This window comes from Dermacentor andersoni, chromosome 1 (assembly GCF_023375885.2).
Source record: "Dermacentor andersoni chromosome 1, qqDerAnde1_hic_scaffold, whole genome shotgun sequence".
Classification (NCBI taxonomy): Eukaryota; Metazoa; Arthropoda; class Arachnida; order Ixodida; family Ixodidae; genus Dermacentor; species Dermacentor andersoni.
The window spans coordinates 172,460,081-172,477,283 of NC_092814.1; the positions used below are offsets into that span (position 1 = coordinate 172,460,081).

At 43.1% G+C, this 17,203-nt stretch overlaps 1 protein-coding gene across 2 annotated transcripts in view; it reads right to left on the reverse strand.

The window, feature by feature from the left end:
* Positions 1–17,203, reverse strand: part of LOC126547442 (uncharacterized) — an 86,399-nt gene that overhangs the window by 60,011 nt on the left and 9,185 nt on the right. The window contains exons 4-7 of one of the 2 annotated variants that reach the window (XM_050195446.3): positions 16,317–16,556; positions 3,883–4,022; positions 3,158–3,425; positions 2,279–2,493 (exon numbers count right to left, since the gene is read on the reverse strand). In XM_050195446.3, coding sequence (XP_050051403.2) covers positions 2,279–2,493; positions 3,158–3,425; positions 3,883–4,022; positions 16,317–16,556 — 863 coding nt within the window. Of the gene's footprint in view, positions 1–2,278; positions 2,494–3,157; positions 3,426–3,867; positions 4,023–16,316; positions 16,557–17,203 lie in introns of both variants that reach the window. The other variant, XM_050195444.3, reaches the window with a different exon arrangement.

A 17,203-nucleotide genomic window follows, 5' to 3' on the forward strand; every position in this document is an offset into this window, starting at 1 on the left:
CGACTGTTAAGGCAAATTTGGAGGCAACATTTTTAGAAATGGGTGCCTTAACAGGTGAGTGCCTACATTTTCCATATAAGCAATTTCCCCCAAGGTTAATTAAAAAGGTTAACTATCTTTAAACAATGATTCTTCTGAAACTCACATTATTAGCAGCAAAGTGTCTGCCTCACATAGGAACCACTCTACAAAAATTCACCAATGATTATGATACTTCCTAATGCGAAATTTGAGAGCAACTTTATACGCTTCTTCATTTCAGAATATATTGGCCAGTGAGGACAATCTGTCTCGTGCGGCACGTTGCAAATGGAGTGAAGTGTGGCGCGACTGCCTTGCTAATAGGGAGATTGTGAGAGGCAGTGCATGGGTGATGTGTGGGCGCAATTCACAGCAGCTGCCACCGACAGACCTCCGCTCAAGCAGTGCTTTGTTTCCATATATGGTATTGGTGGACGCACTCGCCGTAAGCTGTATTGACGATGTCATCAGTAAACTGACAATGCGCGCTAGTCTGGTGCCATATCGTAGCAATCATCGCTGCAGAACACTGTCTTGCATGGCACTATGCTTTTGCCACACCCTCCTTCTCCGTTTTCCGCCTCATGGTTCCGTTGCACCCTCCTCGCGTGCTTTGCTATCACTGTCTTTCATCCCCTGCTGTGTTCCACGTTCGCTCTTTCACCCTTTTCTGTGCTCGTTCGCTCGGTTACACAGAGGTAGCCAACGATCAACGCAGCAATGAGCACCTAATAGCTGCGCTCTAAAACACCTCGTTCCCTACACTCATAGCTTCTATACAAAAATCTGTATAGCTTATAAAAAAAACAACCTGTAGGTTCAATTACAATTAACTCTAAACATCTTTTGTGTAACAAAATTTCTGGCAGAAACACTATAACAAAAATATTTCCACTGAAAGGTCATGTTGCTGCAGAGATTTCTACAGAATTAGTTAAGTTGAACTTGGTCCCTCATGGCAATGAGAGTCCTGCACAGTGCACGCAGAATAATTATCTTTATTTTCAGCACATTTTGTTTAAAGAGAGCTTCAGAAAATTTAAGCACCAGTGCTGCTGCTCCCATGCTGATGTCATTATGGCGGCAAGCCCAAGGTGGCCATTACGAGTCATCCTTTCAAAGACAGATCAGGAAAGCACATGCCAATCTCCCAAATTATTTGCAGAGAAACTGCACAGCTCTGTTGCATCATTTTGTGCACATGACCAAAAGACATGCAAAACGAATTCCATTGCAATTTGTAGGCGTTGAAAAATCACTGGAGTTACTCTGTAAATGGAAAATGCCACTGCAGTGATGCTACTGGTTCAAGCCATTTCAAAGCAGTAAAATTAGTTTTTCGCGACAGATTTATGAAACTATATTTATGGGGCTTTTACAATGGGCAAGCTATGTAAATGCAGCAAGTGGTCCCTGGTTCAGAAACGTGATCGAAACACTAAAAATTTACAACCTTTGACATAAATCTCAGTCACCTGCCCATCTCAAGCGCCAGGCTCCAGCCAGTGCGCCTTGCCTTTGGTTGGCGAGTTGCATCACACTGGACGCGCACATGTCGATGCCACTGAATGACGCCAATCCGGGTCACCAATAATGTTGAGGTGGCCAAGGAGAGAAAGTCGCTGTGGCTACAATTTATTGCAGCTGGCCAGGCATAGTACCCATGGTCTTGGGGAGCAGCAGGTGGGCACGACCGCTCGGGATGATCGTGCCAGCATGTACTATCGCGCACAAACGTGTATACAGCGCTCTTTTTGCTCGTCGGCGCTAGGGCCGATTGTTGCACTACTACACATATGACAATGTTTCCCAACCTGTAATTCAGTATCTCCATGTGTGCTATAAGACATTTAGTTGACAATTTATATATGGCTCAAGTACTAAGACAAAAAGACTGCAAATGGTGCCCTTAAGCCATGCTTTGCCTACTAGTCTGCATCACAAGGACCTTATAGTGGCGGACCCTAAGAAAAGAGTCGAGGTGCAACTATTTCCAAGGTTTGACATAGATAAGGCACTTTGGTCATCTGTTGAGCACACAGTTGAGCAACTTAGTTGAAGTATTCCCTCAAATGATCCGATTTACTTAACACAGTGTTGCTTCCAGTCTACAACTCTTGCATGGATAGCATGCGAGCCTGACATGAAGCTTGCCACACTGGATGCCAAGGAAAATGGAGGAAATGATAGTGTTCTATAAAGTTTTTGGCAAGTTGAAGTGTCCAAGTCAGAGGTGCAGCACCCTATTTTCACTCACCGGATATGAGCGCTCTGCTGCTGCCTTAGAGAGCTTCATCTGCTGTTCAAACAGTGCCTTACGCTGGGCCACAGACAAATTCTCAGGTGCTTCACAGGGCTGCTCTGCCTGCTCAGCAACCACTGCAGCTTCAAAGAGAGCTCTCCGTTGCTGTAGTGACAGCTCACTAGGATCTCTCCCCAGTTGCTGAGCTTGCGATTTTTGTGGCACTCCACCTGCATTGAGGTTCCACAATTAGGATCACTCCAAACCAGAGAGCATGTTCACATGCACTGGATTCAGTATGTAGTGACATTATTCCAGAGAACAGCAATTAAACCAAGATGCAAAGGTAACCACAAATAGGACACAACCACTGTGATACATACTTTGATATTGTGAAGTACTACGATACCCAGCATTTCACAGAACATAGTTACTATGTGAATCTGTGATGAGCCAACAAGCAAACCCTCAAACCACATGTGGCAGCCATATCAGTTTTTGTTACACTCTATAAACTATGCGAGTTGCTCAATCCATAGTCCAGATTTAACACAGACCAGTGTTTTGCAATCCATGGAGCACTGGGATATATTAAAGTTAGGAAGGTATCATGGACTGCTGAAAGACGTGTTTAAAAACACTATTTACCAGAAAGACCAAATAATGTATCTGGTGAGTCACTTTCACTGGCCTATCTATCTGAAGCTGTATTTTTTTACAGAGATGCAGTTTCAATAAAAACAAGCAAGAAGGGTTGATGTTGAACAGGAGATAATACTTTTGACTGCCTTCAACAAACCTTGTATCACTGTATTAGCTTGATACCTTTATGTGTGCGTGCTTTTCTTTTCTTTGTGTAACCTATGCAAAAAGTAAGGAAGTAAGGCAGCTTACCTTGGCGAGGATTGTTAGGTGGTTTCTGGTGTATGACCGTTACGTTGGGCACGTTCGCTTTTTCTGATGTTTTCTTAGTGCTGACAACAGTTATAGCTGAAGGCAATGGTGGTGGCAGTGGAGGTGAGGCAGAGACAGTACTGGATCCTTCATTTGTTTCCACTTCAGCAGGGCAATCAGAGTTGCCAGGTGCTTCACAGTAGGCATTTGGCTTAAATGCGTAGCTTAACTTTGAAGCTGATGGAGATTTCATGAAACCTTGGGCTTCCTGAAACAAAAAAGAAACCATACTTTGCACAACCAAAATACTAGTCATTTCTAGTATTATTAGAGACAAACTATGCTGTGATGGTGCAGATGTAAGTGCCATATGCAGGACATACATAAAATGGGACAATGCGCAGTGTCAAAAGAAGGCACAGGACCCAAATCAAGCCTATTTCCTTATAGCAGTGGCTTAATTCTAGAAAGAACAGAACAGAGTGAATATGTATGCATAGGAGAAGTAAAGCGTGCGACAGCCTATCTTCAAATCTTCTTTATGCTTCCATTACTATTTAATATAGATGTGCAATGCAATACACAAACACATGCACAATGTGCACACACATACACACATGCATGCACACACAAGAAACAAACAGGAATCAAGACAACAGTGCTTCAAGAAAGCAGCTGCCAGCAACATACAACAGCAAGCAGCACCATACCAAGCTAGCAATAACCTTGGGATCCCAGTTGTTTTTCTGTGAACTTGCATGGAGACCATTCACCTCTAAGTCCTTACAGCTAGGAGGCTGCTTAGACTTGTCTATCTTTGCAAGAGTCGATGACTTTGGCCCACAGGTGCTAGATGGAGCCATATCTGAAATGTAACAGTGGTTTCTTAATGCAAAATGGAGCACAGTTAAAGCAAGTAGCTTGCATACCCAAATGAGAAAAATGTCCATGCTTGATAGGATTTGATGTACAGCTCACTAAAAACCCCTAATAACATGCACTGGCTGAAGATTTAGGCAAATGTGCCACGTGAATGCTATGTATATGAAATTCTCCTAACACGTGGCAAATTTTGCATTAGAGGGACCGGTCACTGCATAAATGAAAGAGTCACGAAAAATGACCTAAAATTTAAAAAAAAAATGGCCTGGTGAATTTGCCTGCACACCACGCCTGCATGTGTGAACCATGCTTTGGTGAGATTAGGATTCTTCACAGAAGAAAGAATCAGATCGCACAATAGGTAATGGAAGCATACTACTATATGAGGTATGTTCAAAAAGAAACTGAACTTTTGAAATAGCACGCCAACCGGCAGACGGAGCGCACTGTGGCTACTGAGCACATGTAGCAGCAGGTTTAGACAACAAACTGCCATTTGCCGCGTTTCACTCTGACCGTTAGTTGGCGAGCTACAGCTGCTTAAGTGAGCACATGAACAAGCTGTTCTTTGGATTGGTGCCAAAGTGACAATGAAGGAATTGGAAGAACAGCGTGTGTGTGTGAAGTTCTGCTACAAACTTGGGCAAACTATCACAGAGAAATTTCAGTTGCTTAGCCAAGCATACGGGGAGGACTGTATGAGTTTCACGCAGTGCTATGTTGAACACGGAAGAACGTCGGTCGGTGACGATCCCAAGCCTGGACGACCTTCCACATCCACAGATGATGACCACGTCGAGAGAGTTCGAACTGTGATTGGTGGAAATTGTCGTTTGACTGTTCGAGAAGTCGCTGACGAAGTGGGTATCAGCGTAGGATCATGTCATGAAATTTTGAGTGACAAACATGGGATGCGTCGTGTCAGTGCAAAATTTGTGCTGCATTTGTTAACTGACGACCAGAAGCAGAACCGTGTTTAAATCAGCCAGGAACTGCTCGCCACTGCCAATGACAATGAAAACTTTCTTAAGAACATCATAACAGGCGATGAGACATGGGTTTATGGCTATGATCTTGAAATGAAAGTGCAGTCATCACAGTGGGTGGCCAAAGGTTCTCCTCATCCAAAAAAAGCATGCATGAGTCGGTCAAAATGAAGGTGATGTTCGTTGTGTTTTTTGACTGCAAAGGCATTGTCCATCAGGAATTTGTGTCACATGGTCAGACGGTAAACAAAGAAGTTTACCAGGGAATCCTAGCATGTTTGAGAGATTCTATGTGCAGTAAGAGGCCTGAATTGTGGGAAAATCAGGCTTGGATGTTGCATCATGACAATGCCGCAGCTCACGCGTCGCTCCTTGTCCGCAGCTACTTAGCAAAACACCACACTCCTGTTGTGCCCCACCCACCATATTCTCCGGACCTATTCCCAGCAGACTTCTTTCTATTCCCCAAGCTGAAAACCACCTTGAAAGGACGTCATTTCCAAACCGTAGAGGAGATCCAGGACAATGCGAGAAGAGACCTGGGCACCATTCCAGAAAGTGCGTTCCAGGAGGCTTTCCAAAAATGGAAGAAAAGATGGGAAGAGTGCATTGCCAGTAGAGGGGACTACATTGAAGGGGACAGCACTTAAAATGTTGTACCATAAGCAGTAAAGGTGTTACTATAGCAGAAGTTCGGTTTCTTTTTGAACAGACCTTGTATAATAAAGAAAAACATTAGCTGTATGTATAAGTGAGACATTGCTTCTGTTATATAAATTGGAGACAAAACTTTTAAACTGCTGGTTGTCGTAAAGGTTACGATTAGTCTTCCCATGTGTAACTATTTATTTGTGGGTCTGCGCCCTAAATAAGTCAGCTGCATGTGCCAGTTGTGCCATCCTGAATGCGTTTTCCTTTTTCTATGTTTCTTTTTGGACGCACATATGTCTTTCTGATTTTCAGGGGTTTCTAACGCACCTGTAACACATTTCTGTATATGAAAAGAGATTGTCACTAGAAGCAGCAAAAGCACAACAAGAGTGGTGCAGAAAAGCACACCTTACATGGGCAAAGGCGGTGTACAGAGGCAATTGAATTTTTGAATAACGAACATGAATTTAAAATTTATAATCTAACAATGTAAAAAGACATCCTTAAGGTCCATTGAGGGCCCTGTATTTTCACTGCAATGAAGTGAAGTAATTTCATATCACTGTTTCTATTTAATGAAACCCTTACAGATTTTCACCAAGGCAAGCAAAACTGGCACAGACTTCATCACTAATGCACCTATCTCTGCATACAAATGTTGCCAGCAAGTGCAGGGAAGCAGCTGCCAAGTGATGCACAATGCTGCGCCACCTGCTCTCAAGCTACAGAACTTATGCAAGGCATGTTCCTTTTGCACCCTATAACCTATGACTGGCACCTCACTGTCAAGCCTTTCACACAACAAAGAAATAAATGTTGTTCTTTCCTTGCATTTTTTACTGCCTGTGGCAGCACTAAGAACAGTTTATACTGGCTGCACAAGCTGTTTGAAAATCCGGCTTCAAATCACTATAGACATTGATAACATTCTCATTCTGTCTGTCTAGGCACTTTGTGTTCACCAATCCGTCTGTCACCACTGCCCAAGGTCATTCTGGAGCAATTTTTGGAGAAAGTAAAATTGCATTTTAGAGCCCTTTGCAGCAGACAAAATTTCATTTTGGAGAAGCTTGGAGCGCACTAAATTTCATTTTGGAGCAATTTAGAGCAGATAAAGTTTCATTTTTAAGCAGTTTGGAACAGGCCAAATTGAATTTCGGTGGAATAATGGAATATGGAACATGGCAGCGCACTTCGAAACTACGACGAAACAGGAATAAACCTACATGAGCCCTGTACTGCAACTGCCTTAAGCAGTGTCTTAAGCTTAATTTTTAAGCAGATTACTCTGATACTGAAACCGTCTAGTGCATGCATATATTTAATTACTGATAGCAATCACAAAAACATGCATCCTGCTATAGTGAGTTCGAAATTTCCAAATGTAGCCCAAGACACTTCATTGCAATTACATGGACACTTCAGGCGCATTTTTGCCATCACCGTGGTGTTCCGTATTAAGTCCAAGGGCAATAACACCATCGCCATGCATCGTATGCTGTATGTGCGAGTGAAAGCACACGAGGGAAGGCGACGATCACAGCTCAATCTGGAATGCGTGAAGGAGACGAGCGGAGAGCAAACACGCCATCTTCCGTCGAGTGAATGGCCGTGGGGGGATGGAAGGGAGGAAGAGAGCAGCTTCGACTCTGCAAACAAGTGCATACTCTGCACGGCTGCGCGTGCCGTATCTTGAAAGGGATTTGCAGATGGCTCATATCTTTGTGTGCGCTGTGTTCTCGACGCTCTAGCGTTAAAGCGATGGACAGCACAAAGGTCACTTCGCTCGCTACTGCTGCCACGCTTGCTCACACCAACGTTTTGACAGTGAGTGTCCGCGCTCATAGAGTGTGATGTGTTCATGTTTGCTTCTATGCGCTGACGCCATGCTTGTTAATTCAGTTAGTAAGCAAATATTTCTAAGTTAATACGGCCGATAAAACTATCCTTACTTTGTGTAGCTGCCTACTAATTTGCAATCGCAATCGATGCTTCACCTTTTGGGGCGAAACAGCAACTTTATTTATCAATGCATTTTTCTTTGTCTCAACGGAGTGGGTGAAGTGCGTGGAAATGTGTTTCAACAACAGACCACACGGAGAAGCCAGAGTTACGAACTAATCTGGTTTATTATTGCAATAGCAATTAAATGGACACTCCAGGCACGTTTATGCCAGCGTCGTCACTGTCGCCATAATGTTCCGTATAAAGTCTAAGGGTGATAACATCATCGCCGCGCGCCATGTGCTGCATGTGCGAGTAAAAGCATGCGAGGGTGAGCTGACGATAGTGGCTCAATCTCTCGCACGCAAGGAAGGAAAGCGGTGAGAAAGCACACCGTCTCCGCCACGCATAAGGCATTGAGGGGAGGGGAGGAGGGGGGGATGTTCTACTCCGGCAGCTGCTGCGTCTGGCACAGCCGTGAGGGCCCTATCTTGAAAGCGATCTACAATGGGGACAGAGCACATGCACAGAGTGCTGATAGCTTCATGTGTGCTGTGTTTTCACGGCTTAGTTTGCGTTGAAGTAAGAGGCAGCACGAAAGTGAATTTGCCTGCTGCTGCTGCCACACTTCTTCACTCCAGCATTTTGACAGCGAGTCCGCGTGATGATCAAGGGAGATGTATTCACATTTGCTTGTGCGCGTGTGACACCGTGCTTGTTAATTTAGTTAGTAAGCAAATGATAAGTTTATATGATCGATAAAACAACTATCTTTACTTCGTATAGCTGTCTGCTAATTTGCTATCACATCACAATCGGTACTTCGCCTTTCGGGTGAAACTACGACTTTCTTTAAAAGTCGTTCTTACATAATAGACCAGGGTGATTACGAAGCACCTAATGCTTAACTTTCTGGTATAATGTAAAACTATTTCAATCTGTTTTTATTCCAAAACCACCATTAGCCCTTTGTGATAGGTTAAAATGGCTGAGGCCCTGCCCATATGGGCATAAAGACATATTGGATTAGTTTTATGTTATACCGGCCTTGCAGACAGAGACGCCTGCCCGCTGAACTTGCTGCAGTGCACCTCCCGAATATCTAGTTTGTTTGCAGCACCCTTAGCCTACTTTTTGTTGTTTCGCGCCTCAGCTAGGGAGCACCACGCCACTCAGACCGCTCAACTGTATTTTAATACACTCTACATACAGCCGCCCTGGCCGTTGCGACAGCAGCGACGATAGCTAGGAGTGGCCGTGCGCACGCTGGCCACTTGCCAGAAGTGCCGAAATGTCCAGTGTTATATAAGCGCGAAAATTACGAGAAACTGAGCGGGAGGCACCATCATGTGGAATGTGAACTGCACTCTTTTTCGGAAAAAAATCCACTTGCTGTTCGCGGCCACTGCCGGAGCACACATGCCGAAGCCATTCTGGAGCAGCATGGCGCAATTTCGACACAGGAATTTACATTCATATCAAAAGGGCACAAGTGGCGCAGGAGTCCCACCACTGTATCAGCTTCCAGTCTGACACAGGAGATGAAGGCTCATGCTGTCCCAGTCACTTTACATGCCAACCACACTGACAGATATTGCCACCTTCTTGAATGCCGTCAAATCCTTAATTTTTTGGGGTGAAAGAGCAGTTTACAGCCAATATTCATCTGGGCCATAGAAAAATAACCACTGCCAGTGGTCAGATGCCATTAAGGCAGTTGAATTTCTCCAGATGGTGGAGGCCATGATGAGAGAGAACACAGAAAAGCTAATTATGGCCAGTGCAGAGTCACTTCAAGTGGCAAAGTCAACAGCCAAGCTTTCTGTGCACGATGTCATTGGGCACCACTCCTAAATAATGGATTTGCTTGCTCAAACAGGGCCAGCGTGACACAAGAATGATTAGCTGTGATCTTTGCTGCCACATCACAATCAATGTGGCATCCTAGCTTCTAAAATAAACCTGCTATGCATGGGGCTGTAACAGAGAGACTGACAAGCAACCATGCTATGCTAAAGCTTTAGAAGCTGCCGTTGTGGAAGTACAGTTAAACCTGGATATAACAAATTCAATATAACGAAATTCTCGATAAAATGAAGTATTTTACTTTTCATAACCTCTGGTCCATAGAACACCATGTACTTAGAACCTCACTATAACGAAGTGTGTATGCGATTTCCGATACAACGAAATTTTACTGCCACCGCAAAGGAATGCTGAGACAATAAATTTAAACTTCCGCAGACGCAGATGGTCAAATGATTTAATTACAAGCGACTGCTTGTAAATGCACCTCTCAAATTATGCGCCGCGCGACAAGAGCAATCGCTGAAGTGGAGCCGCATCATGTTCCGTATAATGTCTCAGTGCAATAAGATCCTATCTCGCCCCATGCACTGAACTTTAGGTGCGAGTGTGAAACAAGAAAGATGGTGGCTTCACAAGTGCCACCTTCTTGTGTGAGCGAAGGGAAAGAGGTGGAGGGGAGCGAGCTAGTGGCAACGCAATCAAGCGGATGTGAGAGGGCGGATATGGAGCGGGGTAAGCTTCCACACATCTCAATTTCTGGTGCGCATCTTGGCCTTGGCTGCGTATATGGCTGTAAGCGCGGCTGAGCACATACACAGCAGCGCACCCTGCTTTAGAGGTAATCTGCTGCTTGTGCAAGGAGTGGGCGGGCCAACATGGTGTGGCATCATGTAAGCTGTCTTACCACACATTTAGTATTGGAGATTGCGTAATCTCGAGTTTCGGTGACCAGTTGGAGCGAGGGGTAGATGAAGCATTTGCTACCCATTGCCGGCACTTTTCATGAGAGCGTCGTTTCAGTGCGGGCAATGCTATCAGCCGCGTGGGTGAAGTGCACACGAAAGCATGGCTGGCTTTGCTTAATTCGTACTGCCAATGTGAAGATATAGTTGACGTGCCATAAAACCGTATCATTTGTCGCCGACTCCCAAATTCATCGAAATTAATTGTTTTCTCATTCAAGTTTGCTTTTCTTGATTGTCTGATAATTCAGAAAATTCTGCAGCCCCTTTCCTTGTAAGAAATATCTATCGGCGACTGTACTTATTTGCGTAAAAGGTCGTATTTCAATACGTCAAAATTTCGATATAACAAAGCAAACTGCTGGTTTTACAGACTTTGTTATGTCGAAGTTTAACTGTACTACCCAACATCAACACACTATCTCATTCTAGCATGCAGACATTATCGAAGCATAACTCTGCCAATAATTGTGACTAAAGGTGGTTCTATTCAAATCTTAGAAAACAGCAGGTTAAAAATTTGGAATGAATATTTTGATTCTTGCTTCAAATATTGTTGCTTTTACACCCAGTATATACAGTCTAGCCCGGTTATAACGAAGTCGGCGGGAATCGGAAATCACTTCGCTATATCCGCTATTTCGTAATATGTGGACTATGAAAAAAAAATGCAAACATATGGGCATACCGATTTATTGCCGCTGAAAGAAGTGCTCCAGCGTCCCCTGAACACGTTTCGCGAGTGCGGACTTCAGGATTGCGGCTTCCATATCATCCAACTGCGAACCAAAGATCTGGTCGAATTCCGGACTCCCGAGGTACATCCGCAGCGTGTCAACAGCTGCGATGGCCGCTGCGGAGGTGAACGGCTTAGGGGCACAACTAGCATCGTCGCATTCGCTGTCGGAGGCGCTGTCCGCCAAGGTCTCTTCCATGACACTCCCGGCAACTTCTTCAGTCGTGAAGTCCTCGGTGGCAACAAGGTCTTCGTTGGCGAAAACGAAGTCCGTGTGGCTTAGACCCGCAGGCACAAGGTTCAAGTCGCTAGCGGAATCCGAAAGCTGCTCCAAGCAGGCCGTCGCGGCGGCAGCATCAGCGACGCCACTAAAGGACGCCGTCAGCCGAATATTGCTCTTATTTTCGCAGAAAAAATCTCCTCAAGGACGCAAAAATGTGTTGATTGGCAGATTATTTTTCGGTTGGTATTAAATTTCTTCGTTATATCCGCTGACGCGCTCTTATTTACTTCGTTAAAACCGGACCCAAAATGTATTGAAAATGCAAAAATGGGAATGGGAAATTGAAATCCCTTCGTTATAACCGCTATTTCGTTATAAGTGGCTTCGTTATAACCGGGCTAGACTGTACTTATACAGTCAAACCTCAGTAAATCATGCTTTAATTAATTCGAGGTTTTAAAGTTTCAGCAGTAAAAACTTCACAAATTCTCAAAGCATTCCTTGTGGCTAGTACCTTGTCAGTAAGCACTTGTGAACAAATCCCAACATCGGGCCATGATATCAAGGTTATGAGCCCCAGCATGTGCGGTTCAGGTCATGCCGAGAGCAATGCATTGATGTGGCTCACAGCATCCCAGATTTGTGTGTGTTTCGTCATGTGGCGCCGTAAATCTTGGACGCGGTACACGATATTCAAGATATTGTGGTGCATGGTTTTCAATGAAACTAAGTAGTTCAATACATCATGAATTTTGTAAAATCGAGGTTCATTATATCGAAGTTTGACTGTACATATATTTATATATGTATATCTGTGTGTGCGTACATGCACATGTGTGAATAGACCCTTTTGCTGTTTATGGACATAGGCCCTGCACAGCATCCATCCAGTTTTACACGGTTAAATAACACGGTTCTCAATGAAACTAAGTTTGGGAAATGAAGATAGTTCACGAATTTCATAAAATCAAGGTTTGTTATATTAAGGTTTGACTGCATATATACCAATACCATTAAACCTTGATATAACGAAGTCGATAAAATTGGCAATTAGCTTTGCTATATTGAAATTTTGTGCAATTGAAATTATACCTTTTATGCAAATAAGTCTCCGATTGATTTTTCTTACACGGGAAGGGCCTGCAGAATTTTCCGAATTATAGGGCAATCGAGAAAAGCAAATTTCAATGAGAAAACAATTCATTTTGATAAATTTGGGAGTCGGTGACAAATCATACAGCTTCATGCTACATACGACGACAATATCTTCTCGGCGGTACAAATTAAGCGAAGCCAGCCACGCTTTCACGTGCACTCTACCCCCATGGCTGATAGTATCGCCCGCACTGGGACGGCGCTATCAGAAATATTGCCAGCAGTGGGAAGCGATTGGCTGCCCCTTGCTCCAACGAGTCACCGAAACTCGAGATTACGCAACCTCCAATATTAAACACGCAGTAAGACAATTTACATGGTGCCATGCCACCTTGGCACGCCCACTCTTTGCACATGTGGCAGATTACCTTTAAAGCAGAGTGAGCAGCTGCGTATATGCTTAGACGTACTTACAGCCATGTGCAGCCACAGCCATGACGCACATGGCGGCAACTTACCCCCCACTCTGTAGACCTCTCGCGCGCTCTTGATTGCGTTACCGCGAGCTCGCTTCCCAACCCTCTTTGTCTGCTTGCGTGGGAAGGAGGCACTCGTGAAGCCACCACATTTCTTTTCTCACCCTTGCACACTTTCACTCGCACCTAAAGCACACAATGCGCGGGGCAGAATAGGATTTTATCACATTTGGACTTTATATGGAACATGATGCAGCTCCACTTCAGCAGTCGCTCTTGTTGTGCAGTGCACAATTTGTGAGGTGCATTTGCAAACAGCCGCTTGTAATTCAATCATTAGACCATTCGCACTTGTGGATTTATTTTCTTTGCATTCCTTTGCGGCGGCAGTGAAATTGCGTTATATTGAAATGGCATACAAATTCACTTCGTAATATTGAGGTTCCAAATGCATGGTATTCTGTGGACAAGAGGCTATCAAAAGTTATATACTTCGTTACATCGAGAATTTCATTATATCGAGGTTTAACTGTATATGTATTGTGTGTGCATGCGTGCACACGTGTGTACAGACCCTTCCGCTGTTTATGAACATAGGCCCTGTACAGCTTCCAGTTTTGCCCACTAACATAGCTCTCGAAATTCAGCAGGCAAAAATGACAAGGGTGAGTTGCAAGAGCGTGTTAAAAAGAAAGATGCGCGCAGATTTTCAACACTTTTCCTCCATACATAATCACAATTTCACATGTCAAGTTTGCCGTAAGTTATACAACAAAGAAGTATTCTTCTTGATACATTATGTGCCTTTCTTTTATCTGAAAACTTGAAAATGAACATTTCATACATCGAAACAACTTAAAAACACTGTTTTTGTTCCGGCTTAGTAAACTGATAAGACACGTGACCAGACGTTTCTTGGAGTCACAGGCTTGCTGTTATGCGCACGTAACCGTCAATACATATATAGTTTGATGTTTCAGTTAGGATCATCCTAAACTGTTAAAGACAGGCTTTTGAGAAACTTAACTGAAACACCAATGAACTTTGTAGCACATTTTAAGGTAAATTATTAAATTCTGGGGTTTTGCATGACAAAACCATGATTTGTTTATGAAGCCCGCCGTAGTGAGGGACTTCAGATTAATTTTTACGACCTGGGGTTCTTTAAGTGCACCCAATGCACGGTACATGGGCATTTTTACATTTCACCCTCCCCGAAATGCCACCGCAGCAGCAATTTGACGCTACGCCCTCAGGCTTAGTAGCGCAATGCCATAGCGACTATGGCGGATCAGCCCGACCAACTTCAAAAAGTACGAAGTTGTAATTTGTTTCATTGCTGCCAGCAATCACTGCAGCACACATGGCCTTGCATGTCACTAATAACATACAGCAGAGCCCTATGTTTTGCAAGAAATGAAAAGGTGGAAGTCCAGCATCGACAATATGCTGCAGCATTGCTCTCTTGTGCATGTACTGCGCACTACCATCCATAATGTTCATTAAATACACTATGATGGCCTATGCACTTGATTACAAAATTGGCACTGCGGTTTCTTATGGGATTTTATTGAATGTTTACTGACTAGGTTATAGCCAAAAGAAGTGTTTCTAGGAAGTTACAAAGCTTTTTCGGAGGGATAAAACAGACATTCTTTATTGAACTTTTCAATCTAAGGATGTTTTCATCTGGAAGCTACGACTTCATTATAATATGGCTTCACTGTGCATGTGCTCAAATGTAGTGGACTAGATCACACTACAGAAAATCATGTACACTTCACTTCCATTTTCCTTCAATAACTTCTATCATTCGCTTTGTCCTCTATTCTCCTAATTAATCATCTTTCCTTTATAGCTTACAATAATATACGTGCACAATTCTCTATTGTTTTAGATGGCATATTTAAAAATACATTTGCTGTTCCATATAGACTATAGCTAAAATTATCTTAGATTGATGTAAGAGGTCTTGAGTGCAGTCAAATTTTTCATCAATATGATGAAAGAGGCTTTAGGGAAAATTTGCTCTGTGCAGGCAAACAGACAGAATCTCAAGGTGATCTCAAGATACAAGGTGATCAGCAACAGTTCGTACATGATAAAACAAAGCATGCCGGAACTGGGAGTTGAAACCTCAGCACAGCCATCAGAGAAGAGAAAATCATTAAATTATGGGGTTTTACGTGCCAAAACCACTTTCTGATTATGAGGCACGCCGTAGTGGAGGACTCCGGAAATTTTTACTACCTGGGGTTCTTTAACGTGCACCTAAATCTAAGTACACGGGTGTTTTCACATTTCGCCCCCATCGAAATGCGGCCGCTGTGGCCGGGATTCGATCCCGCAACCTCGTGCTCAGCAGCCCAACACCATAGCCACTGAGCAACCACGGCGGGTAGAGAAGAGAAAATCAGTGAAGCTTGGTTAAATTTTCATATACATAATTGTTAAATTGTTCTGGTGTGCTTACTGCAATACCAATGCAAGGTTAATTATGCTTCTTTAAATGCATGAGAGTGAACAAAATATTTTATTATTATTTTTTTTTTTTCAGTAAGACACCACCCACACACGATTATTGATTCGTTTATGATTACAGCTCAGGCAAACGCATGACTAGCTTTTGTGTCCAAAACAACTATTGTAACAGCTACATAAAACATGTCAAACACATATGACATATTCCATCACATACTGCAAATGTGGCACCTGAACACCTGTTCATACGTATCACTGTTCTCATAATTACGTTCGTTGCAACGTTTGTGTGCGTACATTATTTTTGTCTTTGCTCTATTGTTTTTTTTTTAAGAAGTGTGTTATGCGTATATACTGCTCCTGCTGCTGAAAGAAAAACGAGGGGCTGAGGCTTCGTCAAGCTGTCTGCAACAGCTTTTTTCTGCAGCTCCTCAATCTTTACTAAAAGGATAGAAAATAAACTATTTGAAATGACTTCATTTTCATGAAGACCTAATTCTCATTATTTTCGTTAATGGAGTGCAATTAACAAAACATATAGCCCACAGAAAGCAAATCTTCTGTCACAAAGCACATGTCCCATTTAGGAAACTTATAAAACATTGAACTCACAAATCAAAAGGCATTTCCAGCATTTTACATTTCAAAGAAATAAATTAATATTGGGTACATGTCCCCATTCTCCATCTACAATCTCTCGAACTTTTTAACCTACGAGTTTTTCCATGGTAACCAATGCTCTAAGTTATCCCACCAAAAAATTGCAGCCACTACAAAATTTAACAAAGAAGTGGGGACAGTAAGGCATTGCTCAAACCACAAGACCCCCTAATACAGAGAGCACAAGTAGCATAATAGAAAGACTCACTTTGCTACATTTTTGCATGCTGACAAAGCTTTCTAAAGCTTGTTACCTGCATCAAGTAACACCTCTTGCCTTCTCCGAAGAGCTGCAAGGCCCCTGGGTGCTCTCTTTTGTTCATCAAGGGCCGCCGCCTGACTGAAGGCCTGCTGACGTTCCTTAGAGCTAAAATTTGGCGATGTATCATGCTTCCGTCTGAGAACTGCCAGTCCTCTAGGTGCCGCATTGTCATCTCCAACAAGCACATGCCTTGGCACTGCCACCCACTCAGCATCATCTGTACACTTGGATGCTGAAGCAACAGAAAATTACAATTAATGACTACACAGTGTAAACGGTACTCACAGTAGTATTTACATGCTGGATATTACACAGCTTGCTTCTGCATGATATAAATGTGTTGAAAATATAGAACAATACTTTTCACCTATTTAGAGACTGTAGCTATGTCTTGCACTACTTAAAATTAGAACATAACGACATCTTTATCTCAAAAGAATTGCAAGGAACAGAAGAAATGTCTAAAATTGAGAAAATGAAGTATGTTCTACTGTGAGATACAATTCTAGACTTCTTCAGTCTGGTACAACAGTAAATGCATAACTAAATAAACCACAGAAGAAAGATTATGAAACACTTGCTCATAGTCCAGTCCATCCTAGTTTTTGCACAGAGCTAAAGTTATCAAAGAATCACTCATTTGATTCAATTGATGGGATTTAATGTCACAAAGCAACACTTGGTCTACGAGAGTCGCCGTAGTGGAGGGCCCCATTTTATTTTTACCACCTGGTATTAAGCATGCACCTAGATCAACGTACATAATTTTGCTATCAGAATGCGGCCACAACAACAGGAAATCACACCCGTAACCTTGTACTCAGCAGTGTAGTCACTGAGACACTAAAGCAATTAAAAGCTCTCAAAAAAGATTAGTAA